The 27382-nt window shown below is 34.4% G+C and overlaps 1 protein-coding gene across 1 annotated transcript; it reads right to left on the bottom strand.

Moving 5' to 3' along the window:
* Positions 1 to 18233: 18233 nt before the first annotated feature.
* On the bottom strand, positions 18234 to 19241 carry LOC139890246 (uncharacterized). Its single transcript, XM_071873140.1, has 2 exons — positions 18453 to 19241; positions 18234 to 18344 (listed from the first exon to the last, which is right to left on the bottom strand). The coding sequence occupies exons 1-2, from the start codon at positions 19239 to 19241 to the stop codon at positions 18234 to 18236; spliced, it is 900 nt and encodes a 299-aa protein (XP_071729241.1).
* Between the last annotated feature and the right edge of the window lie 8141 nt (positions 19242 to 27382).

Below are 27382 nucleotides of genomic sequence, written 5' to 3'. Positions count from 1 at the left end.
GGTAATTATTATTATTATTAAATTTAACCCTAATTATGTTTAATTATTTTAATTAATTTAGTTTAGTTTATTTATTATTTTGTATTTTTAGTTAAATTAGTTTAATTAAAATTTAAAATTAGTAGTTTTATAAAATAAATAATATAAAAATAATATTTTTATAAAAATTGTACTTTTTACAACTTTTAGTATATTTTTATATTTTGTCCCTTTTTATTTGTTTTTAGCGTAACTTTTGTATTTTCCGTTCATTTTTAGTTTTAAACATAGTTTTTGCCATAGTTATTTTTTTTTTATTTAGATTTTTATTCTTTGTCGTAAAATCCCTTAAGTGTCTTTTCTTTAGACTAAGATTTAAGTGCTTTAGAATTTTGCGACGCCTTTTTAAATTTTAGTGCTTTTTTTTTTAAGTTATTTCCATTTGAGATATAGTTTTACTTGTAAGCTTTAATATTTTTAGACGCCTTTTACCTATGTATCAATTATCATTCCAATTAGTAATCTCAATTTGCGATTATAATTTTAAGTTAGTGATAGTAATAAAGTTGGGTTAGTCGAGTGTTTTTAAGTTCTATAAGTCATTTCTTTTTATTTCTTATTTTCCGACGCCTTTTATTTTTCAACCCTTTTCTTTTTCTTTTTCGACGCACTCTTTTTCTTTCTTATTTCTCGCTATTCTAGTTTTAGGACATAGATTTTTTTTTCTACTTCTTATCTAAATTTCTTAAAATTACGAAAATTTATTTTAAGTGGTTAAATTGATAGACATCAAAATTTTCTGGTTCGTAGTAATAGTTGGATTTGTACGTGGACCGGGTTATTGGAGCCAAACAGTCCTCAATTATATTGAGACCAAACGAATCCTGCCCCTCTGCTGCATCTTTTGGCTATTCGAAACGTAGGCAAAATCAGAAAAGTCTATTAATTGGATAACTTATATAATTTTTCTTTCCTTTTAAAAACTAATAGGATATTCAGTGAATGCAACGAGCAAGACGTTCACCACCTTTTGTACGTTCACCACCTGTAACTAGATCAAGACATTTAGCAAATATTACCGCCGTTGATTTTTCTTTAGAATCATCATCCAGTCGACCAAGTACTCCAATTCAAATTTCCGATAATCCATTTTTTGAACCCGACCTCACAATTGAGAATCCGGAGAATATTCAGGGACGATTCATAGATCCTGAACCATTAAATTTTTCTCCGGAACCACCAATTATTCAAACAGAGATTGTTGAGGAACGAACCATTTAATCAGAATCCTCTAGTGATTCCGATTCAACAAATTCAATTATGGAGAATCTAGAACCTTTAAGTATGGAAGACCGAATGAGAGCTAAACGCACTGGCCAAGGTCACGCAATTACTCATCCAGACATTAATGCGCCAGATTATGAAATCAAAGGACAAATTCTACATATGGTGACTAATCAATGCCAATTTAGTGGTGCGCCGAAGGAAGATCCAAATGAACATCTTCGTACCTTTAATAGGATCTGCACTCTATTTAAAATAAGAGAAGTTGAGGATGAACAGATATATCTCATGTTATTTCCCTGTACTTTAAAGGGAGAAGCCAAAGATTGGTTGGAATCGTTACCTGAAGGGACGATTGATACATGAGACGTTTTAGTTGAAAAATTTCTTAAACAATTCTTTCCGGCATTTAAAGCCGTAAGACTTCAAGGAGAAATTGTTATGTTCACACAGAAACCGAATGAAACTCTATATGAGGCGTGGACAAGATTTGGAAAGTTATTAAGAGGATGTCCGCAACATGGTTTAGACACCTGTCAAATAGTACAAATATTCTACCAAGGATGCGAAATCACTACAAGAAAAGACATTGATATAGCAGCTGGTGGTTCTATTATGAAGAAAACCAAAACTGATGCTTATAAAATTATTGATAACACTGCTTCCCACTCACATGAGTGGCACCAAAAAAAAGATATCGTTAGATCATCTAAAGCAGCTAGAGCCGATTCTAGCCATGACTTAGATTCCATTTCTGCAAAGATAGATGCTGTCGAGAGACGAATGGAAAAGATGACTAAAGATATCTACTCAATACGAATTAGTTGTGAGCAGTGTGGAGGACCACATTTGACAAAAGATTGTCTCAGTATTGAATTAACAATGGAACAAAGAGAGAATGTTTCATATATAAACTAAAGGCCTGGAAATAATTATCAGAATAATTATCAACCGCCAAGACCGATCTACAATCAAAACCAGAATTATAACCGAAATATTCCATACAACAACCAACAAGGTCCTAGCAATCAACAAGTATCTAACAATACTTACAACCAGCAAAGACCTAATTTTCAAAACAAACCACCACAAACCGATGATAAAAAGCCGAATTTAGATGATATGATGACGAAGCTAGTTGAAACTCAAATGCAGTTTTTCACATCTCAAAAACAAACTAATGAACAAAATGCTCAAGCATTTAGAAATCAACAAGCTTCTCTTCAAAACTTGGAACAAGAAGTAAGTAACCTAGCAAGGTTAATAGGTGAAAGAAAACCGGAAAGTTTACCTAGTGATACAAATGCAAACCCCAGGAATGAAACAGCTAAAGTCATTACCACAAGAAGTGGTACAACACTTAAACCACCTGAAATACCTGAAAATTCTGATGAAGCTATTCCTACTCCACAAGAACCACAACCTAATCAAGATAAGGAAAAAGAACCGGTAGTTGAAAAGGTTAATGAAGATAACACAGCTAAGGATAAACCTTATGTTAAACCATACCAACCACCACTTCCTTACCCCGAGTAAAATGAAAAAAGAGAAACTTGAAGCCGAGCAATCCAAATTCTTGGATATGTTTAAACAGATAAATGTAAATCTTCCTTTCATTGATGTGATTTCAGGAATGCCTAGATATGCTAAATTCTTGAAAGATCTGATCACGAATAGAAAGAAAATGGAAGAACTCTCGGCTGTTACTATGAATGCTAATTGTTCAGCAGTGCTGTTGAATAAGATACCAGAAAAACTATCTGATCCAGGAAGTTTCACAATTTCATGTTTTCTGGGTAGTCTTAGTTCAATAGAAGCATTGGCAGACTTAGGTGCTAGTATAAATTTAATGCCGTATTCACTATACACTAAACTAGACCTTGGAGAATTGAAACCAACAAGAATAAGTATACAACTAGCCGATAGATCAATAAAATATCCTAGAGGGATAATGGAGAACATGCTAGTTAAAGTTGGTACTTTAGTATTTCCAGTAGATTTTGTTGTTCTGGACATGGAAGAAGATTCTCAAGTTCCTCTCATATTAGGAAGACCATTCTTAAACACGGCTAAAGCAATGATAGACGTGTTTGGTAAGAAATTGACCCTAAGTATAGAGGACGAGAGTGTTACCTTTTCAGTTGATAGAGCAATGCAACAACCGCAATCTGCAGATGATACATGTTATTATATTCAAACTATAGATTCACATGCAGAATTGTTAGAAGAATTTCCAGAATTACAAGGAACAGGAGAATGTTCTTTAGGAGAAGGTAATGAACCAATTGATGAAGCTGAAATGTTAGCTACACTAATAGCTAATGGATATGAACCAACAACAGAAGAAATTCAAATGCTAAAAGAAGAAGACAGATATCGATATAAATCATCGATAGAAGAACCAACGACATTAGAATTAAAGCCACTTTCAAACCATTTGAAATACGCTTATTTGCATGGTGAATCTGAATTACCTGTAATAATATCGTCTTCTCTTACTGAAAATGAGAAATCACAACTCATTTCTGTGTTGAAAGCTCATAAACCAGCCATTGCATGGAAGATTCATGATATTAAAGGAATAAGTCCTTCGTATTGCACACATAAAATCCTTATGGAAGAAGGTCATAAAACGTATGTGCAACGCCAACGAAGACTAAATCCGAATATGCAAGATGTTGTTAAAAAAGAAATAATTAAACTGCTAGATGCAGGTTTAATTTATCCAATCTCTGATAGTCCATGGGTAAGCCCAGTTCAATGCGTGCCTAAGAAGGGTGGCATGACTGTCATTACAAATGAAAAAAATGAGCTTATTCCTACTAGGACTATAACAGGATGACGTGTATGTATTGATTATAGAAAATTAAATGACGCCACCAGAAAAGATCACTTTCCCTTACCTTTTATTGATCAAATGTTGGAAAGGCTAGCCGGAAATAGTTATTATTGTTTTCTTGATGGATTTTCCGGATATTTTCAAATTCCAATAGCACCCGAAGATCAAGAGAAAACCACGTTTACGTGCCCTTATGGTACTTTTGCTTACAAACGCATGCCATTTGGACTTTGCAACGCCCCTGCAACCTTTCAAAGGTGCATGATGGCGATTTTTCACGACATGATAGAAGAATGCATGGAAGTTTTCATGGATGACTTTTCAGTCTTCGGTGATACATTTGAATCATGTCTAGCTAATCTTGAACGAATGCTGATTAGATGCGAACAATCAAATCTAGTAGTTAATTGGGAGAAATACCATTTCATGGTTAAAGAAGGCATCGTTCTTGGACATAAAATTTCAAAAGAAGGAATTGAAGTGGATAGAGCTAAAGTAGATGTAATTGCTAAACTTCCACATCCCACCAATGTTAGAGGAGTTAGGAGTTTTCTAGGGCATGCCGGTTTTTACCAACGTTTCATAAAAGATTTTTCTAAAATTGCCACTCCTATGAATAAACTCCTAGAAAAGGATGCTCCATTCATCTTTTCAGATGAATGTATCAAATCTTTTAATATTCTTAAAGAGAAACTTACTAATGCGCCGATCATGATAACACCAAATTGGAATCTACCGTTTGAACTAATGTGCGATGCAAGTGATTTTGCAATGGGAGCCGTTTTAGGACAAAGGATTGAAAAAAGATTTCAACCTATATATTATGCTAGTAAGACGTTACAAGGAGCACAAACGAACTATACAACTACTGAAAAAGAACTCCTTGCTATTGTCTTTGCTTTTGACAAATTTTGTTCATATCTCGTTCTAGCAAAAACGGTGGTCTATACCGACCATTCTGCTCTTAGATACCTATTTTCAAAACAAGATGCCAAACCAAGATTAATCCGTTGGATCTTACTCTTACAAGAGTTCGATATTGAAATCCGAGATAAAAGAGGAGCAGAAAATCTCGCCGCTAATCATCTTTCTCGTCTTGAAAATCCCGAATTAGAAGTTCTAAATGAATCGGCCATACAAGACAACTTTCCTGATGAATATCTATTGAAGGTAGATTATAATGAAATTCCATGGTTTGCAGACTATGCAAACTATTTAGTATGTGGATTCCTTGAAAAAGGATTATCGTACCAAAAATGAAAGAAATTCTTCAGTGATATAAAACACTATTTCTGGGAAGATCCACATCTATTTAAAAGTTGTCCCGATGGAATAATACGCCGATGTGTATTTGGAGATGAAGCTAGTAAAATTTTAAACCATTGTCACACAGGACCAACATGAGGGCATTATGGGCCTCAACTAACAGCAAGAAAAGTTTATGATGCTGGATTCTATTGGCCTACAATTTACAAAGACGCACACCTTCTTTGCAAATCGTGTGATGCTTGTCAAAGGGCCGAAAAATAAGTCAACGTGATGAAATGCCACAAAATGTCATTCAAGTATGTGAAGTATTTGACATTTGGGGTATTGACTTTATGGGTCCATTTCCAAAATCTCATAATAATCTCTACATTCTCGTAGCCATTGATTATGTATCTAAATGGGCGGAAGCACAAGCTCTCCCAACTAACGATGCACGAGTTGTAGTCAACTTTTTAAAACGTCTTTTTGCAAGGTTTGGAACACCGAAAGCTTAAATAAGTGATCGGGGTACTCATTTCTGTAATAATCAACTTGAGAAAGTTCTTAAAAGATATGGAGTAACTCATAAAATCTCCACCGCATATCATCCACAAACAAGTGGACAAGTTGAAAATACCAACCGAGCTTTAAAACGTATTCTAGAGAAAACTGTAGGATCAAATCCGAAGGAATGGTCCATTAAATTGGAGGATGCACTCTGGGCTTTTAGAACAGCCTACAAAACTCCAATTGGAACCACACCTTTTAAACTTATTTATGGAAAAGCATGTCATCTTCCAGTAGAAATTGAACACAAAGCATTTTGGGCTTTGAAGACATGTAATCTTGATTTACATGAAGCCGGACGTCTACGATTAAGTCAACTAAACGAATTAGAAGAATTAAGACATGAAGCAAACGAAAATTCGTTAATCTATAAGGAAAGAACGAAGAAATGGCATGATAAAAGAATCAGAAGTTTAAAAGAATTTAAAGAAGGAGACAGAGTTCTTCTTTTCAATTCACGATTCAAGCTATTTCCTGGAAAATTGAAATCAAGATGGTCTGGACCATTCATAGTCAAAAGAGTTTTCCCATACGGAACGATAGAATTAATAAATTCAAATGGGATTGAATTTAAGGTTAATGGTCACAGAGTTAAACAGTACATAGATAGTCCAATGGAAGTTGACAATGAAGTTAATCACAATTTCGATACCACAGCTAATTAAGTGTGGGGAGAATCAAGTCTTTAAAGGATAATATGTATTTCTGTTAGAGTTAGATTTTCTGTTTTCGTGTAGTTCTCGAAAATGGAACCCGAATGGTCTTTCTCTAGCAGACCCTAAAGAACTAGTCTTCTCCCCCCATTCTGAATTTTTATCTTTTTAGGTTTTTACGAAATGAAGACTTCCTGCGAACTAAACCATGGTCTAATGCTACACACTTTGATCACTAAACGTAATAATGACACACTTCCGAGTGAAATAGTATTAGTAATCAGAGAAAGATTGGATGGAGTAAGAAAAGAATCCAGATGCGAAGATAATAAGTTACAATTTGGTAAAGGAAAATCAAAATCCGCAGCGAAAAGAAGAGCACGACACCTAGAAAGATGTCACAAATGCGGAAAATGGTCACATGGAGGTAAATGTTCAAATAATCAAACCTATTCAAACACCGAATTTGTTACTTTATGCAGAGACGGACCGTTCATATGTTTAGAAGAAAAAACACTGAATGCTCGAGGTTACGCCTATGTAGCCATGGGAAACCAATTAAACCGACTATCTTATGAATGGAATAGATCATATAACTAAGAATACTCTCTCACAGGTAAGTCTGTACAGTTTTTATTTTTTTTATTTTTATTTTTAACCTTTTGATAATAAACGCTAATTTGTTCGCTATAAAGTATTAAATTGGTATTGAATAAAATTAGGTTTGGCGACCGAAATTATTGATATCATTCAAAAATTTATTACATCACTGCGAAATTTAACGTTTATTCTTAAGGTATAAATATCTTTAATCAATCAACCCAAAATATTTCAAAAATTCGTCAAGAGTTAAATTAGGTCATGGAACCGAAATTACTTTACCGAAAAGAGGGGCGTATATTTTTGATAATATTTGATTGATTAAAGTGGGATAAAAGCCAAAAAGATTTTTTATTTTATTTTTACCATGTTTTAAAAAATTAATATATAAAAATTAAAATAATATTGTAAACTTTTTAAAATTAATATATTTAAAATTGTAAATATTTGAAAAATTAATATTTTTAATATAAGTTTGTATGTTTAAAAACAAAAATATAATATAAGTTTGGTGTGAATTTTTAATTTTTATTATATGAATTCTTAATTTTATGCATTTTAAATTTAAGTTTGGTGTGAATTTAAAAACAAAAATTTACTTTATTTCGCTAAGTTAAAAATATGATTTTTAAAATTCGTCGTGAGTTGAAGACTAGGTCTTTGAACCGAAATTGCTTTACCCGAGGGAGGGACGAGAACTTTTATTATCATTATTTTTAAACTTATTGAATTAAAGTATGCCAAAAACATTAAAAAAAACCCAAAAATCTTAGCTTTTAAAACAATCGCTACAAAAAGACAAATTTTAAAATTTTGTTGAAGGACGGACTAGGACATCGATCCGAAACGACCTCGTCCTAAAACAAAGGAAAACAAAATTTTAAATTTATTTTATATTTGTTTTATAAGTTAAGGCTTATATAAAAAAAAAAAAAAAAAAAAAAAAAAAAAAAAAAACCAAACACCGCGACTCGCGGTATTTGAAACTGCCAAACGCCGCGACACGCGGAGAGACCAAAATACAGAAAAAAAAAAAAATCGCTGGAACTGATCAGTCCACACACCACACACAGAAACTGCGAACAAAACACCCGAAAAACACACACTAAAACCTCCAAAAATCGAAATTTTTCACCGTTTTTCATCAAATCTTTTACTAAAATCATGTTGAGAAGGATGCTATCAAGGAATTACTCAAGAAAAATGGTAAATTTCTACACCTAAACACCATTTAATCCGAAAATTGGTGTTCTTGAGCAATTTTTTCCCCAATTCGATTTTGATACTTTTTAGTGTAATTATGCTTAAATTGCTTATTTATTATGCTTGTATAACCTAGATTGATGCTATTTAACATGATTAGAAGCCTTAAACTTCAAATTTTGAGTAATCTAGGGTTTGTGTTCTTGAGCAATTTGGGGCTTTTTGATATAAACAGGTTATGGCCGATTTTTGTCATGAATTGTTGCTAAATTAAGTAGTGTAACATATTTAGGTAGTTAAATGATCCAAACTTTGAGCCTAAACATGATTTTGAGAATTAAAGTGGACTTTTTTCAAGTCTAAAATTCATGAACTTGATTTTTAAGAGATAATGCCATTTGAAACTTGTTTAATTGTTAGTAATGATTATTTTGACATGTTATTTGAGTTGAATGCTTATGAACTTGGCGAACATTTTCGTATATGTTTATTTGAAAAAGTGTAGATTTGATAAAAATATAAAAATGAGCTTAAGTTTGATATAAATTGAACATGTCATTGTAATTATTTTGATTGATGATTTTGCTGACATTAATGCATATTTGGATGCACAAAAATTGTGTTTGATATGTTTTGCAGACTGAAAGGGGTGAATCTTCATCCCAAGCTCGCAATGCTCCTCCTGAGAATGCGGAACAAAAGGATGTTGATAGCTATTATAAACAAGATATACCTCATCCAGTTATGACATTTTCAGATATGCACTTGGAAGAGTTGCACCCGAACTTGAGATTTGACAGACGTTGGATAGATTATCCAAAATACCAAAGGGGTTTGCATACTCTTCATTCTAAAGCTGTTGAAGTACCTAGGGTAATAGAATGGGCACCGTTAGAAGCTGTAGAATTAGCCGGGCCAATTAGGGAATTACTTACACAGAGGTATGGTAATTCTACTTTTAACGATTGGGTACGTTTATTCAACATGCGTAGACCTGTATATAAAGTATGGTGTGAAGAATTATTGTGTAGTATAGAAATAAATGATCTGGTAGTTAGTTTAATCGATCGATCTTTTATTAGATTTTTGTTAGGAGGTTCGATGCGCCACATGTCTTTACTAGACATGGCTCAGGCTTTACGTATATATACGCCTGAGGAGTTAGCGTCTGCCGATTGTAGAGGGTTGATATTAAATGGTAGAAAGATTGATGAAATTTTGATACACATGGTGTATGGAGTCAAATGACTAGCCATCACCGATTTAAAGGGGGAAATTACTCTTATTTGGATATAGATAGAGCAGAGTTAAGAGTAATTCATAGGTTTTTAGCTAATTCGATTACACAAAGAGGTAAGAATAAGGAAAAGGTAAATGAACAGAATTTGTTTTACCATATGTGTATTCGAGACCCACAAAGCGCTGTAAGTATACCGTATTGTGTGGGTTATTATTTATCAGCTATGGTTAGAGGGATGAGACCGCACAGTATAATAGGAGGTGGTATATTTATTACTTTGATTGCTGAATATCTCGGTGTGGATATAAGTCGGAGGGGATTACTAATCGAAGAACCAGAACCCCACAATACAATTGGTTTAAATGTATACCATGGTGCTAAAGTTTTGAAGAGGCGAAATAACGCCGCAGTACGATATAATGGTAGACATCCACAGGTTGAGAGAAACCAACAGCCAGGTAATGTGGGAGGGGGAAATGAAATGACAGAAATGCAAAGGTTTATAGCTTCACAAGAGTACGAAAATGCTAGACATCGAGCATTTGAAGATTGGCAAGTTCATCAAAACCAAATCATAGCTCATTGCCAACATGTAGGTAGAAACTATATTCCTACTCAATCGTATTTCCTCCCTGGTCTATAGAGATCCAACCACTGTATCCTACGTATAACCCAGCCGAAGCATTCTATAACACATACGGTTATGCATGGAACCCCTACTGGTATCAGTATCATCCCTAGTCTACTTAGTTTTATTTATTTTATAATTTGTAATGTTGATAAATTTAATATTTATGTTGGAATTGTATTAGTTTTTATAATTTACAAATTTTTATTTTTAGATTTTAATAATGTTTGAATGTGGGGTAATATACCAAACTTCAAAAATATGTATATATGTTTGCAGTTTATCTTATGTACACAACAGGGTAAAACAACGCATTTTCAAAGACTGGCATTAAGTTCAGCAAAAACAACTAATTTTGACGACAAGATGCAAAATAAATGTGATATAACAACAAGACGGAATGAACAAATGATATGCACCATTTATCATTCAGCAAACAAACGCCAATATGTTTGGAAACTTTGGTAAAATTTAATCATTTTCACACTAATCACCCTCAATAATTTAAATTGTTACTGATTTCTTGCAAATGAGGGCATTGCAAGATCTTAAGTGTGGGAAGGGGTTAAATTCTTTCGGATTTTTAAAATTTTTATCTTAAACACTTGGTTACCATTAAAAATACTAGTAAAGCAGTAGTTGTATTAGAATCTAGTGCTCTCTGATAATAAAGAACAGCCCTAGTCTTATATAATGACTACCCAATTCTAGTAAAAAATTTTCAAAATTTTCAATTAAATGAACTCAAAATCATGTTTATACATATTTATGAATGATAAAACTAGGTTTTAACACCGAAATTATTGTTACCTTGGAAAGGACATAAATTGAGAAACAAACCAAAATGTTAGAATTCATTTAAAATGGAATAGAGGACAATAAAAAGGAAAATAAAAGCCAAGTGTGGGAAAATTTACCAAGATATTTTAAACATATGTCACATATTTCTGTAACAAATAACTAAAAATACTTTTGCTTTGGACTAAACTAAACTGTTTTACCCGATGAAAGAAAAGAAGAGATGGATCTACACGATGAATCAATTCCATCATTAAAAGGAAGTAAAGTCTTCAGAAAAAGAAACGCGCTTCTTGATTTAGGTCAGGAAGTTGTCGTCCAGACCAGCTGTAGGTTGACGAAAAATCTAGAAAAGTCATCACTAAAATCAGCAGGAAATCCACGGACCTCAGCATAAAACAGGGTCGCCAAGTGGTCAGATTTATCCTAGCCATGAGAAGGATTTATCTCGTAAAATGGGGGGGCACCGTGCAAATTAGCTGGATAAGACTAATGAATCAGATCCCCAGAAAGGATAATCTCCTTAAAGATCAAAAATCAGCTTTTAGGACTGATATTACTCAATCCTTGAGATTGACCTTAAAGATTGAGAATTCAAACTCATGGAATTCAATGATATCTAAACTCGAGCTTGAACGAGAAAATATTTTGATCAAATTATAAACCGATTTGTTTTCTGAAAACCCATTTTCAATGCGTTCATTACCTTTGAACGCAAAATCCTAGGAATTCACCTGGAATTCATTAGGTCACCTGAACCAAATCGGGTGTCAACCGTAAGAACGGTGGTTGCATAGCATGGTCAAAGACAGGACCTTGTGCCAGACCGAAAAATTATAAGGGTGAGCTTTACTATTGCTCCTACCAAAAATAGTAATTGCGTCCGACACGTTATAGACCACAATTAAAAGCATGTCAGGGGACATTGCCTTAACAGTTGCTTGTTCAACGCTTTCCTTTACAACCGGACGGTAGTTTACCGAAAGGTAATATACAGAGCAAGTATACTGGACGTGTTGCTTTCCTAATACAAGGTTAGCAAGTGGATGACACAAAACCGCAAGTTTTGAGCTAAAATTTTCAAATCTGAAACCCACCAAACCCACAAAAAGAATTTGCAAACACCGGTGAAGGGTTATTCCGGAAAACTTATCTAGGGTAAAAAAAAACTAGATTTAATTTTCAAAATATCAAATGTTTTCATAAAGATCCAATTTCCTTAATGGATCTAAATTTTATAGTCATGTGGGACTGTAAACCATATCGCTACTACCATTGTTTATACCGCCGTATAGAAATCACTGATGTACAAAGTGTGAAGAATAAAGAAGTGATTCTAGTATTTCAAGACTATATTGCTTGAGGACAAGCAACGCTCAAGTGTGGGAATATTTGATAATGCTAAAAACGAACATATATTTCATAGCATTATTCCTCAAGAAAGACAAACTTTTAGTTGCAATTGTTCTATTTAAAAGTGATATTCGTTTAAATAATAAAAAGTGAAGACAAAAGACAGATTCGACGAATTGAAGACGCAAAGGTCCAAAAAGCTCAAAAGTACAAAATACAATCAAAGTGGTTCCAATTATTGATAAGAAACGTCTCGAAATTACAAGACTACAACATTCAAAACGCAAAGTACAAGATATTAAATTGTACGCAAGGACATTCGAAAATCCGGAACCGGGACCAGAGTCAACTCTCAACGCTCGACGCAACGGACTAAAAATTACAAGTTAACTATGTATATAAATATAATATAATATATAATTAATTATATAAATTATATATATATATATATATATTATATTTATATAATAAACCGTCGGCAAACAAAGAGCCAAAGCTGGGTGAGCTGTAATTTCAAACTCCGCGAGTTGCGGAGTTTAAAGGAAAAAAATTACGCGACTCGCGGAGTTCACCTGGACTCAAATTCCTATAAAAGCCAACGCAGTTCGACGAGTTTTAATATCATATAATCTATCTCTCTCTCAATATATACGTAATATATATATATATATATATATATACAATATATATATATATATATATATATATATATATATTATATATATATATATATATATATATATATATATATATATATATATATATATATATATATATATATATATATTTATATTTTAATTTTAATTCTAATAATAAGGGTATGTTAGCGAATGTTGTAAGGGTGTAAGTCAAAATTCTGTCCGTGTAACGCTACGCTATTTTTAATCATTGTAAGTTATGTTCAACCTTTTTACATTAATGTCTCGTAGCTAAGTTATTATTATGCTTATTTAATCCGAAGTAATCATGATGTTGGGCTAAAAATATTAAAATTGGGTAATTGGGCTTTGTACCATAATTGGGGTTTGGACAAAAGAACGACACTTGTGGAAATTAGACTATGGGCTATTAATGGGCTTTATATTTGTTTAACTAAATGATAGTTTGTTAATTTTAATATAAAGATTTACAATTGGACGTCCCTATAAATAACCATATACACTCAACCGGACACGATGGGCGGGGTATTTATATGTACGAATAATCGTTCATTTAACCGGACACGGGAATGGATTAATAGACACTAGAATTATTAAAACAGGGGTGAAATTATGTACAAGGACACTTGGCATAATTGTTAACAAAGTATTAAAACCTTGGGTTACACTCAGTCGACATCCCGGTGTAATTATTAAACAAAGTAATAAAACCTTGTTACAGTTTAAGTCCCCAATTAGTTGGAATATTTGACTTCGGGTATAAGGATAATTTGACGAGGACACTCGCACTTTATATTTATGACTGATGGACTGTTATGGACAAAAACCAGACGGACATATTAAATAATCCAGGACAAAGGACAATTAACCCATGGGCATAAAACTAAAATCAACACGTCAAACATCATGATTACGGAAGTTTAAATAAGCATAATTCTTTTATTTCATATTTAATTTCCTTTATTTTATATTTAATTGCACTTCTAATTATCGCATTTTTATTTATTGTTATTGTATTTAATTGCACTTTTAATTATCGTACTTTTTAATTATCGCAAGTTTATTTTATCGCACTTTTATTATTCGCAATTTCATTATCGTTATTTACTTTACGCTTTAAATTAAGTCTTTTATTTATTTAATATTTTACATTTGGTTTTAACTGCGACTAAAGTTTTAAAATCGACAAACCGGTCATTAAACGGTAAAACCCCCCCTTTATAATAATAATATTACTTATATATATATTTGTATTTTTATAAATTTAAACTAATATAGCGTTAAGCTTTGTGAAAAAGATTCCCTGTGGAACGAACCGGACTTACTAAAAACTACACTACTGTATGATTAGGTACACTGCCTATAAGTGTTGTAGCAAGGTTTAAGTATATCCATTCTCTAAATAAATAAATATCTTGTGTAAAATTGTATCGTATTTAATAGTATTTCCTTGTAAAATTTAATAGTATTTTATACCCCTTAGCTTTGACATCAAGGTACCACAAAATTATGGCGTTCTTAAAACAAACACTTGTTGCAACATCATCAAATCATGACGAAGTGATTGCATTATATGAAACTACTCGAAAATGTGTTTGGTTGAGATCAATGACACAAATCATTATTGATTCTTGTGGACTAGAACGCTATAAAAGACCAACAACTATCTTCACCAATAACTATATATGAAGATAATGCAGCTTGCATAATACAAATGAAAGAAGAGTATCAAAAGTGACATAACAAAATATAAGTGCTGACGAGGCGCCAAAGCCATAGACGGTCTTAACGGTCATAAGTTTGATGGAAAAGAATGGTATGTTGGTAAGGCTCAGAAAAGACTAAAAGGGAATAGGAATTGAAACAAGGGTTTGAGCAAACCATGAAGGAGACTGTAGACAAATCACAAGGGCTAAACTTGTACATAAAAGATTAGATGATACAGTTTCAGATGAAAACCTCAGATTCTTCTCATATACTCAAGATCTCGTGAAAGACAACCAGATTAAAATGAGATACGTTCAATCAACAACTCTGCTGATCTTTATACCAAAGCACTGTCAACCGCTGTTTTCAGAACACACGTTCACAATATTGGCATGAGGCAAGTTCAAAATATGTGACGACTCAATGATGTCTAATTGAGGGGGAGTCAACTCTATGCTGCACTCTTTTTCCCTTGGCTAAAGTTTTTATCCCACTGGGTTTTTCTTTAGCAAGGTTTTTAACGAGGCAGCACTAGTTGATCTCTAATGAAAATAAATTATCATCCAAGGGGGAGTGTTGTGATACTAAAGTCAAAAGTGGGTGGCTGATAATTTATATCACACTCCACAAAATTCCAATATTGAAATTGACTTGTAATGCATATCTCGTGATTGTACAGTATTTTAAGTGCCATAAATATGTACCGATGAATGTAAATCATGTGTACCATTTTCTAATACACTTATACAAGTATTATATTTCTTTCTCTCATATAATTTCTACTCTTATATTATAAGAAGTTTGTATCTAGATTAGTATACTAAAAGTTGTTATAAACAACTAAATTACAACAAATATATAATTATAGGACTCTGTATATTTTTAATATTTATAATTTTATAGTATGGCTCACTTAAGGAAGCATCCCCAATCTATGATGGATGCCTCACACAAACTTTATCCCATATCCTCTTTGATGTTGATGCTACTTTATATTTAAAAATAGTCAGCTTAAGACTATTTTGAATTTTGATTCTAGAAGTGTCCAGGCTCCTACAACACACAAAGATTATCAAATGGATCATATACCATTTGTAAATCAACTTTCTTCTCCATGTTTGCAACCGGATATTAAAAGTTACATTTTTTGATCCTACTTATTTCATGAGGCAATACGTGATCCAGAATGGTGTAATCCAATGGATGCCAAATTAACTGCTTTGGAGAAATAACAACTTTGACAAAAGGAAAGAAACCAATTAGTTGCCACTAGTTATACAAGACAAAACTGAAGGCTAGTGGGTCAACTAATGGAAAAAAAAAAAGGCAAGACTTGTAGTAGATGGTAATAGATAGAAAGGTTTGGATTATGTAGAAAAACTTTTGCACTGTTGGAGATAATCGGTTAAAGAAATGCAAAGTAGTCCCGCATCGAAAACTGATAGAAAGAAATGCATGTATATAAGCTTATGGGAACCTCACTCTATCACCAATTGGTTTTAGAGTAAAGTGGAACTCATGAGCTTATATGTTGTACATGGTGGTGGACCTGAAACGTTCCTACATGCACTAGAGGCCAAGATGGTAACAGTTAGATCATTGCTAGATGTGGCTGCTACGTATGATTGAAAATTATGTCAAATGGATATTTCAAATGCATTCTTACATGGTGATTTGCTAGAAGAACTCTACATGAAATTACCAATAGGTTATAGTTGTAATGGGGAGTCAATTTAAAATGTGAAGTCAACAAATATTAAATTTTACATACTTAAAGTCATTATACAGCTTAAAACAAACTCTAAGATAATGGTTTACAAAACTGTCAAATGCCCTTCAATCATATGGTTGTATTCAATCTAAAGCATATTATTCTCCTTTTATAAAAAAGGATAATGCACGGTTTACCGTCATTCTGGTCTATGTGAATGATTTATTGATTACTGATGATAGTCATGTTCACATTGGAAGAACTCAAAAGTCAACTAAAATCAACATTTCACATGAAGGATCTGTATACCTTGAGATATTCTCTGGGATTATAAGTATCAAAGTCAGAACAAGGTATCTCTATATGTCAAAAGAAGTATACACTAGATCTTTTAGAAGAAACCGAGTGACTAATCTTAAACCACATAAGTTGCCAATAGACCAGAATATAAAGTTTAATGCAGATTAGGGTTCACTTGTACGGCTGTACATGATCAAGAGATTTACTGAAAAATAATAGGTAAGCTTATATACTTAACTATGACATGACCAGACATATGCTCTATTGTATAGTTGTGGAGTCAATTCATGTAAAATTCAACCTTTATGCATGATCAAGCTGTTAAACACTTGTTGAGATATCTGTTGCTAGATCAAGATAAAAGGAACTTGTTAGCTAATACGTCTGTTGTAAAATTGAAGGCCTATTGTGACTCTGACTGGTCTAATTCTCCAATGACTAGAAGTTCCAATACTGGTTATTGCATTTTATTAGGAGAATCTCATATTTCATGAAAGTCAAAGAAACAGGCAGTAGTTTTCAGATCCACGACATAAGCAGAATACAAGTCAATGGTTATAACTTATTGTGAAGTCACATGGATTATTTCTTTACCAACACTTTGTTTTAGAGTTTTATTTTGAAAAGAATTGAAAGGAATTGAAAAAAAGTTTAAAACAATTGGTGTTCCCAAGTTTTAACATGAAAGAAAGGGAAGGAAGTGGACAGATGATTTTAGTCTAATTTTTCTTATAATCTATCCTTTTAAATTGGAAGGATCTCATTTCTCTCCCCTTCAATCCTCTTTATATTATTTCATTTCTTTCATAAAATAACTCAGGAATAGAGTTTAAAGGATTTGGGGTTGAAGGGTTTAGGTCTTGTGGAACTCTATTGTGATAACCAATCCATTCATATAGCTACAAATCATGTTTTTCATGCTCGTACCAAACACATTAAGGTTGATTGTCACTATATCAGAGATCATCAGATAAAATTAAAAAGTGTTAAAACTTAGTATTTCAATACTAAAATTGAACTTGTAAATGTGTTTACCAAAGTTGTTCACTTGAAACAACATAATAAGCTCTTAACCAAGTTGAGATTTTTTGTTTTAGTATATTTTCAACTTGAGGGGAGTATAGACGTAAATGTGGTCAACAGAAGTCAATAGAGAAGTTGAAGGGCTAATTTGCCATTATTGAAAGCTGAGGGACCTTTATGTAAATATTGTAAATATGTTTGTTATAAAGAGTAGTTAGTTAAAGCCGTTAGGTAGGGCTTGTAATGTTATAATGTATCATGTAATAATCAATTTAAGTGAAATGAAATTTTTTTTTTTTTTTTTTTTTGAAAAGCAAGAAAATATTATTATTAATAATGAATAACCGGAATTACATGGACCTATACACAACTATACAATTAGTGCTTGGAGATAAAAAAAAAGATATAGAAATAGTGGATTTAAGAAAACGAAAGATAAGCCTATGAAGACCATTTATCAGTATGAGGGAAATAGAACTTGAGAAACTCAAGCCGGAGGGATGATGAAAAACAGTGCCGATCAAGCGACAACAAAGTTAACAAAACAAACCCCTGATTAATCAATACCGCATAAGAATAAATAGAAATCATAGGATATCTAGTTGTCAAGGACTTGAGGATATCTAGTTGTCAAGGACTTGAGGATTAGCCGACTCCGACTCGTTGTTGAGGGCCCTCGACGTAAGAAGATGGATTGACCATCCATTGATGCCAATCAATTTGTTTCTTTTTCCTACATCTTTTTGAAATCCAACTAAAACTTTGGGCTTGAATTTCGGAGATGATTGAAGCGGGAGACCATTCCTTTTTGGAGAAGACTTTCAAGTTTCTATGTTTCCAAATTGTATAGCTTACTATCCACTTGGTTGCTTGCCATGTAGAAGATCCGAAATTATTGCAAGTAAAGTTTTGATTGATGATGAAGGCATCATCGATACTGGAGATTGATGTGTTGTTTTGGTTCCACCATTTTAGTACAAACTTCCATATAAACGCTGTTTTGGGGCAAAGAACGATTGCATGGTCTGTGGTTTCAATATACAACTCGCAAAGTGGGCATAGCGTGGTGTCAAGATCGATGCCTCTTTTATCAAGTTCAACCCTAACTGAGATCTTCTTTTGAATGACCCTCCTTGCAAGAATATGTACCTTTTGTGGTGTAAATTTGTTGCGAGGAATCGACAGGTTAGATGCGTGCACTCCTAGTATAAGGTTATTTATTAATTGAGCAAGTGATTTGGAGGTAAAACATCCGGAAGCGTCAAGAGTGCATTTCCAAGAATCGGGATGATCAGTAAGTGAAACTGATGAAATTATGTTGTTAAGTTCCCGGAGTTCGTTTTGGGCTCGACCTCTAGGCGGTCTAGCCCAACACCAATTACCAACTGAAGATGAATTAACGTGTGTGATTCTGTCCGCAACATGAGCATCTTTATTGGACTCGAGCATATAAAGTCTATGAAATGTAGTGCTAAGACGATCAGAACCACACTAGATATCTTCCCAAAACCTTATAGTGTCACCTTTTCCAAGGTTTTTGGAGATAGATGTGGAGAAAGAGGCGCCTGTGCTACCTGCAATTTTACCTGCTTTTATGATTTCTTTCTAAATCGTACGTCCTGAAATGTTCTTGCAAGCAATGTTAGTATCAAGCCCTCCCCCAACCCGTATATACTCGAGATAATTTTAACCTATAGAGCGTCTTTTTCATTTTTAAATCTCCACCACCATTTGCATAGTAGAGAGATATTTTTAGCAAAAAGTGAGCCAACATTTAGCCCGCCCTTGTCATACGAAAGTAGTATTTGGTCCCATTTAATCCAGTTGATTTTATTTTCGTTTAAGGATCCTCCCCAGAAAAATTTACGTCTTTTGGATTCAATTAGATTAATGATGGAGGCTGGTGCATGGAATAGGGAGAAGTAATAGAGGGGAATACTACTTAATATAGATTTGATTAAAGTTAGGAGTCCACCAAAAGAGATGGATTTAGCAGTCCAATCAGACAGTCTTTTATCGAATTCTTCGATGAATGGTTGCCAAGAGGAAGGGTGACATGTGGGCACTCCAATGGGGAGGCCGAGATAGGTGAAAGGAGTGGTGCTGGGGGAGCAGTTAATATGCTTAACCCAGCAGTTTAAATCAGTATGAAAAGTATATGCTTAACCGTGGGCACCCGGTAACTAAACTTAACGTATGTATATCACCCCCTAAAAGTGCACTTGGCGAGTGCATTTGTCCTCGAAGTATTAAACACCCGTTGTCTGCTAGCGCGACTAGCCCGAGTGGGGTTGTCAAACCCTATGGATCCATATATAAGATTCGCGTTCAAGGTTAGGAAACCAATGATTAAACGTTACCGAGCTAAGGAGAATCTTTGTGCCGTTTTGTAACCCACACATATATAAAGTTTAAGTACTTGTGTCTAGTATGTAAAACGTAAAAAGCGCATGTATTCTCAATCACAAAAATAGTTAAAGTAAAAAGTAATAAGGGATTCTATAATTCACAGTGAATAAGCAGTAAAAGTCGATATGAAACGTATGCAGGTAGTAAGTCGGTCCGAAAGGTCGTCAACCTAAGTCAAAGGTCACTAGGTCAGTATGTTGTCCCCAAAAGTTTAAAAGTGAATAAATTAAGTTTAAGTGTCATCATCAACATCATCATCATTCATCAAAGCTAAGGTAAGTTTAACAAGAATAAAGATCGAAATAAAAGGCTGACTTTGGACAGCTGTTACGACCTCTATACAAATCAAAAAGATGCGTAGTCAGTGGCCAAGGATCCGTATGTGAGTCCTCTAACCGCTGACCAATTTTCAGAACCTAACTCGTCTTCTTTTGACCGTGGCGACGGTTTAAGTGCGAGTAGGTCAGAAATTTCAGCACAACGTTACAAAGGCGTAGTGACTTTCGGAAGGCTATAAATCCTAAACCGTATATCGGATTAAGTCGAGGCCTAAACGAAAAGTCATCTAATCGAAACGAAATATCAGAAAATTAATTTTCCAGAAGCCCAGAAGTCGGATTAGGCCCCAAAAAACAGTAAACAAGTGCTCCGGTGAGGTTCTTGGTGCTTGATGCTCATCATGGTTCTCATCCTTGATGCTTGTAAGCTTCAAGTGTACAACTCTTTGATGTTTTAGCATCACTTTGACCAAGGTTCAACCATCAATACACAACTAAAAGTAAAATCTATCATTCTACAAGTTTTGAACATCAAGATTGCCTCTTTATTGCATGAATCCAATAAAGCTTCAATCTTTGTCCATTTTACATAAGTTCATGCATCTATATCATATGTGATGATGAAGACTTGATCTTTATCATCACAACAAACACAAAAAGGTTCCAAGTAAGTGAGATCTGCAATAATAACTTGGATCTCAAGTATTAAGAAAACCCTAAGCTAGAAAGCTTGGATCTTTACAAGATTAATGAGACCATAAGCTAGAAAGCTAAGATCTTTAACAAAATAATGAAAGTAATGAGACCATAAGCTAAAAAGCTAAGATATTTAACATAATAATGAAACTCTAAGCTAAAAATCTTGGATCTTTAGTGTTCTTGAAGATCTTGAAGCATAAAGCGTAGATCTTTAAGATACATGAAGATTACAAACACAAGTTTGAATCTTTATAACAAAATAACAAGATTAAAGCTAAAAAGATTTAGATCTACAAAATAAGTGAAGATTCAAAGCTAGAAAGCTTGAATCTTCCATGTTCTTGAAGGATTCAAACCCAAGTTTGAATCTACAAGATGTAATCAAGATCAAAAGCTAAAAAGTTTGATCCCTTTGATGATGATGATGATGATGATGTCGTGGGTGATGAAGGGAGAAGAAGAAGAAATAAATAAAAAACTTACACTTTTAGAGTGAGAAAGACTAGAGAGAGAATTAGAGGGTAAGTGTGTGTAAATTGCAAATGTGATCAAGTGTGAAATGAGTGAAATAAGGCTTGTATTTATTGGTGGTGAGGTGAGGTTGGGGTGGTTTAGGCCGTGGGTTAGTGGGGGGGACAAGGAGGACACCTTTTTGCTTTTTGGTTAATAGTTGTCTAAAGTAGGTGCTTATGTTAGGATCCCATGCAACATTAAGGATGATGCTTAACAAAAATGCTAGTATGTTCCCTCTAATAAATGGGCATTTGTCTTTCATTAATATGGATCACTAACTTATTTAAATTGGACTAATTAAATAGTCCACTAGCTAGTGTAGGGTGGGCTAAAGTCCAACAAGGTAGAAAGTCCAACAAGACTAACTAGTGTGCTCTAGTAAATTACTAAGCGTAATTAAGCATCCAAAAACCCATGTAATTGTTATTATAAAATAACAATTAGTATTTCGTAGTCATAATATTCCGATTATGACCAAAGTTAAACGTGTACACAGTACACAGTTCGTTCTAAACGTCAAGTGACACTAACGGTCATAAAAGCTTCTGGGGATCAAGTTAAGTAACCTACGTACTTAAAGGCACGTTTAAACATATAAACGAAAGTAATCCACATGTAGTAAGATCCCAGAGTATAATATAGCTTAGTACGCACAAATACGCAGTTTCGTGAAAGCACAAAGCACAAAAGCAAGTAGAAAAAGTCGGGTCGTTACAGTTGCAAATGCGTTTAAGGCAAGAAATTTTATCCAATTGTCCAATATCCCGAATATTAAGAGAGATCGTACACATTAGAAAAAAACTTACAGAAAGACGAAGATTTGAACGGAGTGGATTATCTGTTATTCCAACGGATCCCGATGCTTTGCCCAAATTCATTCGTGTATAGACCGTTAGTGTGTGAATTACCCGTCGGGGCCTTAGGCTTACTTTTAATTGTTGCAGAACCAGTAACACGAGCACCATCCAGGTTATTCCCGCTGGTAAGAGAGGAAGACCTGTTACGTTTGGTGAGTTGCGAAAATCTAAGCTTTTGACCACTACGAGCGAGTTGTTTTATGTGAAGAATATTCGAACGGTGTCTTTTTTTGATTATGTTTTGAGGTTTTTCGATGGTGGGTATGGAAGTAGGTTTAGCTTTAAGAATGTCATCATTTATGGATCTTTTGAAAGGGTGCTCTTTAGTTTTAGGAATTGAGATATTTTTATTATTATTTTAGGAAGTTAGTTTCTTTTTAGCTTTAGCTTGACCAATATTAAGTAAATCATTAAGGTTGAAGGGATCTGAGGAGGTGATCGAGGTTTGTACAGGATGATAAGCAGGCATGAAGTCAATCGGTGAGGTGGGGTGATGGTCAGAGTTGCCATGTTGTGAATTTGGATTTTTAATAGAGATGAGAGGCAGGCTGTTATGTGAGTTAACGGGCTGGGTGGGATCTATATTGGTCTTAGTTATAGGTTCGAAGGGAGAGTCCACTTCAGGAGGGTTAGAAGATGGGTTGGCGGATGTAGTAAAAGGTGAGTTAGGTTTATCATTGGACTCAGAGGTGTTCGGCGTGTAATATTGATCATGGGATGTCGATTCAGGTACCTTTTCAAGGTCATTATTGCTATCATTTTTATCTTGCGAGCCGTTGGTTGGTGAAATAGAGCAATTAATGTGTGGTGGTTGGAAGTAGGTGGCCCCCATACGATTTAATGATCTAGGAGTTGTTTGGTTTTCCGATAGATTATTGCCGGAAAGATGACCAGAAACATTGTTCTTTTGAATCGGAGGTTCAGCCGGCTCATCTAAATTTTTTGGACAATATTTGGAACCGTTACCTTCAATGGATTGTTCTCCATCCATATGAGATTCTTCGTCGGAGATAGGTTCTTCTAACTGTGATTCAACATCCCACTCGAAGGAGAGATCTTCATGAAAATTAAATATAGAAAAATTCTGGACTTCCGTGATAAAAACTTTGGCTTGTTTGGATTCTTCGTGAGTGATGATAGCTTGGGTGTTGATCGGGTTAAAACTTTTGGTTTTGATGATAATAGAATCGTGAGATAAATCTTGATTGTCCTCGTCTGTGATGGAGCAATTAAAAGTCTCGATCACTTCACCCCAATTGCTAGCTATGTCTTTGAAAGTTGATTCCAACCAGCAAGTGATTGGGACCCTAAAGACGTTGAAATAAGCAAGACGACTTGACGAAGTGTATTCAGCAGGGTCCCATGGAGTAATATCATCTAGCCAATTCCAAAGCGGGTGTTGTGAATTGTTAAGCATCTTTAAAGCAGGACGTTTATCGTCATATACAAGCATAAGATCATGACCTTTAAGATATTTGATAGAAAAACCGCTTAAGTTTTCACTCTTACAAATCTTGCTAAAGTATTCGAGATATTCTAGATCTTTGACCTTACCAATTACAGCGTGTCCAAGCAAGTCAATGAGTGCTTCATTAGATTTAACCTTAATCGTAGGAGTATTTCATTCTGATAAGGATGGTGTAGTACCTAGCTGTTTATTGCACATTACATCAGAGAAGCAACGTTCATCAGCAAATTTGTTCGGGATGGGTTTAGGGTGCGTGTTGGGGTCGTTATGGGTAGGGTGTTTGAAAGTCTGGCCTGCTTTGGTAACATTCCCGTCCCAAGCTTTGTTAACTTTAAGCAGATAGTCACCAGCAACAATTAAACTAAGCCTTCTAGCCATTGATTCTTTATGAAAATCTGGAACGTCAATAAACCTAACGAATCCGAATCGTTTTCCATTTTTTAGGGTTCTTTTGGGTATGTAAACTTCATTGATGTCCCCGTATTTCTTAAAGATAGCCCAAAAATCCACTGAAGTCCAATTGTCTGAAAAATTATAAAACATGTAGGAGGTGATACGTTTATTATCAATCGGGGTTGTGGTAGGGTTGGGATTGGGGTTACCATACTGCCTGACCAGGTCGGTAGCATGTTCACGATGCTTAAATCGATTGTAAATGAGATTGGATGTTGAGTTTAGATTAGTTGTGATAGGGTTTCTGGATCCAGATGGGTGGGAGGATCGATGGTTGTAGTCATATTTGGAAGTGTGATTGGGAGGATCGATGGGAGACTGACGATTGAAATTAGGGTTAGTTTTAGGAGGCATGTCACGCTTATTACGATCCACCTTAAGTAATTTTCTCAATCGTTCATGTGTTATTTCAATTATTATCATTCAATCTTCACATAGGATCTTTTTTATGTCGACGTCATAAACAATCCGAAACCAACAAACTAAATGTTACAATGATACAACAAATGAGAACACGAACCGGGCCATCTAGATTTGTTAGATATGTACGAGTAATATAAATCCTACTCAAATTAGGGCATCACGGGATGGTGCGTGCCTCCTCCCCTAGTGAGGTCGTGATTCCACTTGGCATGCGTTGTGCCTATTATATATAGTGGATACAATAACAATAACAATAACAATAACAATAGGTATATAAAATAGAAATCGATATATAAATGTATACATGCTTATTATTATGACTAGTCCGTATTATTAGGCCACTCCCTATCGTAACTAAACTATTCATCCTCTTAACCTTCCACATCAGCGCCACATCAACACCAATATCCTATAACTAACTCATAACTAAACACTCCCTATCATGGCTAAAACAATACTCCTCTTAATATACAACGTACAAGCAATAAAACATTAAGTCCAACAATAAAAAGCACTGGGACCCGCAATTCCTATAACTCTTCCGTTAAATCTATGGTGAAAGCGGGTAACTAACGCGGGTAACTAAGTGGTGCCTATGGTTAGTTACGGGTTATGAGCGGGTAATGGGCGGGTAACTAACCTAGGGGGTGGTCTTAGTATCATAAATAATAAATGAAGATATATACATAATGCATGCGTATTAACTGATTACAACTCATCAATTGCATTTACTAATGGAGTTGAATTTATCAAACCATAATGTTGTACCTGAAACACTTTACAGTCTTCAATTCTCTCTTGGAACTAAACTTCAACTTATGAATGTATGTCCTTTTCTAAACAGTATTTATTATTTTATTTTTATTATCCAAATAATAATAACGATACTAATAATATTAATTCACCTTTAAGTAATACAGAAGATATCTTCTAACAAGTCATCAGAATCAGAATTTATGATCTTCACCAGCCCGTATTCATACATTAATTTTTTTTCTTTCTCAAAAGGCAATAATTTACAGGATCGTATATAATAATAGCAAGATAATAGCCTAACTAACCGATAACAACTCAATGAGCCTAAAAAAAGTACAACGGTAGAGCTAAATTCCAATTAAACCGACCTCAATATTTGAGTTTTTTTTTTTTCTTTTTTTTTTTTTTTTATTTTTTTAAAAGGCAAGTAAGTTTTTATATATATAAAAAAGAAGTACACAACGAAACACTAGCAAGGAGCTAGACAATCATCGACCGCATAAATGCATACGAGGCCACACACAATCCTACGATACACTCACAAAACAAACATAGCTCGAAGCCCTAAAGGGCATTAGCACGAATACACACAAAAACCCCGACGACACTAAGTAGACTCTGTATCCGAATCCGATGGCGCACAGGAGGAACAACATGAGCAACATCCAACATCATCATCGTCCTCATCCGAAACATGCATCACATTCTCGATAAAATATCTTTCATGCCAACGAAAATTTTCTCGACGTCGTTTACGCTTCATATTACTCCTTCCCCAAACGTGTTTAATGAAACGACTTTTAATCAATGGGGGGATTTTTCTCTTCTTAACACGAAAACGAGCAACCGAAGTCACATCCTGCAATTCGACACATTCGCGTTTGATTAAACAAGGATCATCCACATCTCTTTCCTCAGAGACCTGGCCCGTCCCATTTGCTGCATAACTGCCCAACTCAGAAACGTTAGATTGGGCTGGCCCATTAGGTGTTTTAATCTTAAGCCCACTTTGAGTTTTCAGTGGAATTTGGGGATCAGAGATAAAATCACGCGTGCAATCCCTACCTAATCCCAATTCACGTGTGATTTCAATTCCCTCGAAATCTGCAGAGCAGACTTTGGAATTCGCAACATCGATATTCATTCCTTGAACATCACACCTCGACGGTCCCTTGTCTGTGATTAATTCCGGTGTGGATTCGACCGGAATTTTATCAGACTCAGCCTGAACCTCAACCGGAAAATTCTCAGACACATCGGACATAGAATTGATATCGGAACAGTCGACGACCGGGATGAACTCTCCTTCTTCAATATCGTCCCTTCCATTTGCAGGTTCAAATTTAAATGATCTATCTCCAGGTTTTTCCTTGTTACCTTCATCACAGGTTCCCAATTTCACGTCCTCACTTGAAAGATTATTTTGTCCCACGCTATTAACTTTGTCTGATTCAGTGGACTGATTATTACAGGATTTGTTACAGGGATTTTTTCCAGCAACTCATGTGTCCTCATCAAAAACGTTTTGATTCACTTCGACCAAAGACCAAACTAGTCGATCTTTGTTAAAACTAAAGATGAGATTGTGATTGTTCACCGACTCGGGAACATTAATTTCGATATATCTGCTTCCGATTTTTAACTCGATGCAATTGTTCACAGGAATCTGAGACACCTTGGTTACATTGATAGAACCTGTAAGTGAATCAGCAAAGCTTTTCCCATCCCATTTAG

Source organism: Rutidosis leptorrhynchoides, chromosome 2, assembly GCF_046630445.1.
Source record: "Rutidosis leptorrhynchoides isolate AG116_Rl617_1_P2 chromosome 2, CSIRO_AGI_Rlap_v1, whole genome shotgun sequence".
NCBI classification, from domain to species: Eukaryota; Viridiplantae; Streptophyta; class Magnoliopsida; order Asterales; family Asteraceae; genus Rutidosis; species Rutidosis leptorrhynchoides.
The sequence above is the reverse complement of the archived record's forward strand: the minus strand, read 5'-3'. Positions and strand labels throughout refer to the sequence as shown.

Excerpts from the sequence above, each read along its gene's own strand:
- LOC139890246 (XM_071873140.1), bottom strand. The coding sequence starts at position 19,241 with ATGCTCGAGTCCAATAAAGATGCTCATGTTGCGGACAGAATCACACAC. Across the intron at positions 18,345-18,452 it reads TCGAGGGCCCTCAACAACGA|GGGTTTGTTTTGTTAACTTT; the intron begins GTCGGAGTCGGC and ends TTGATTAATCAG.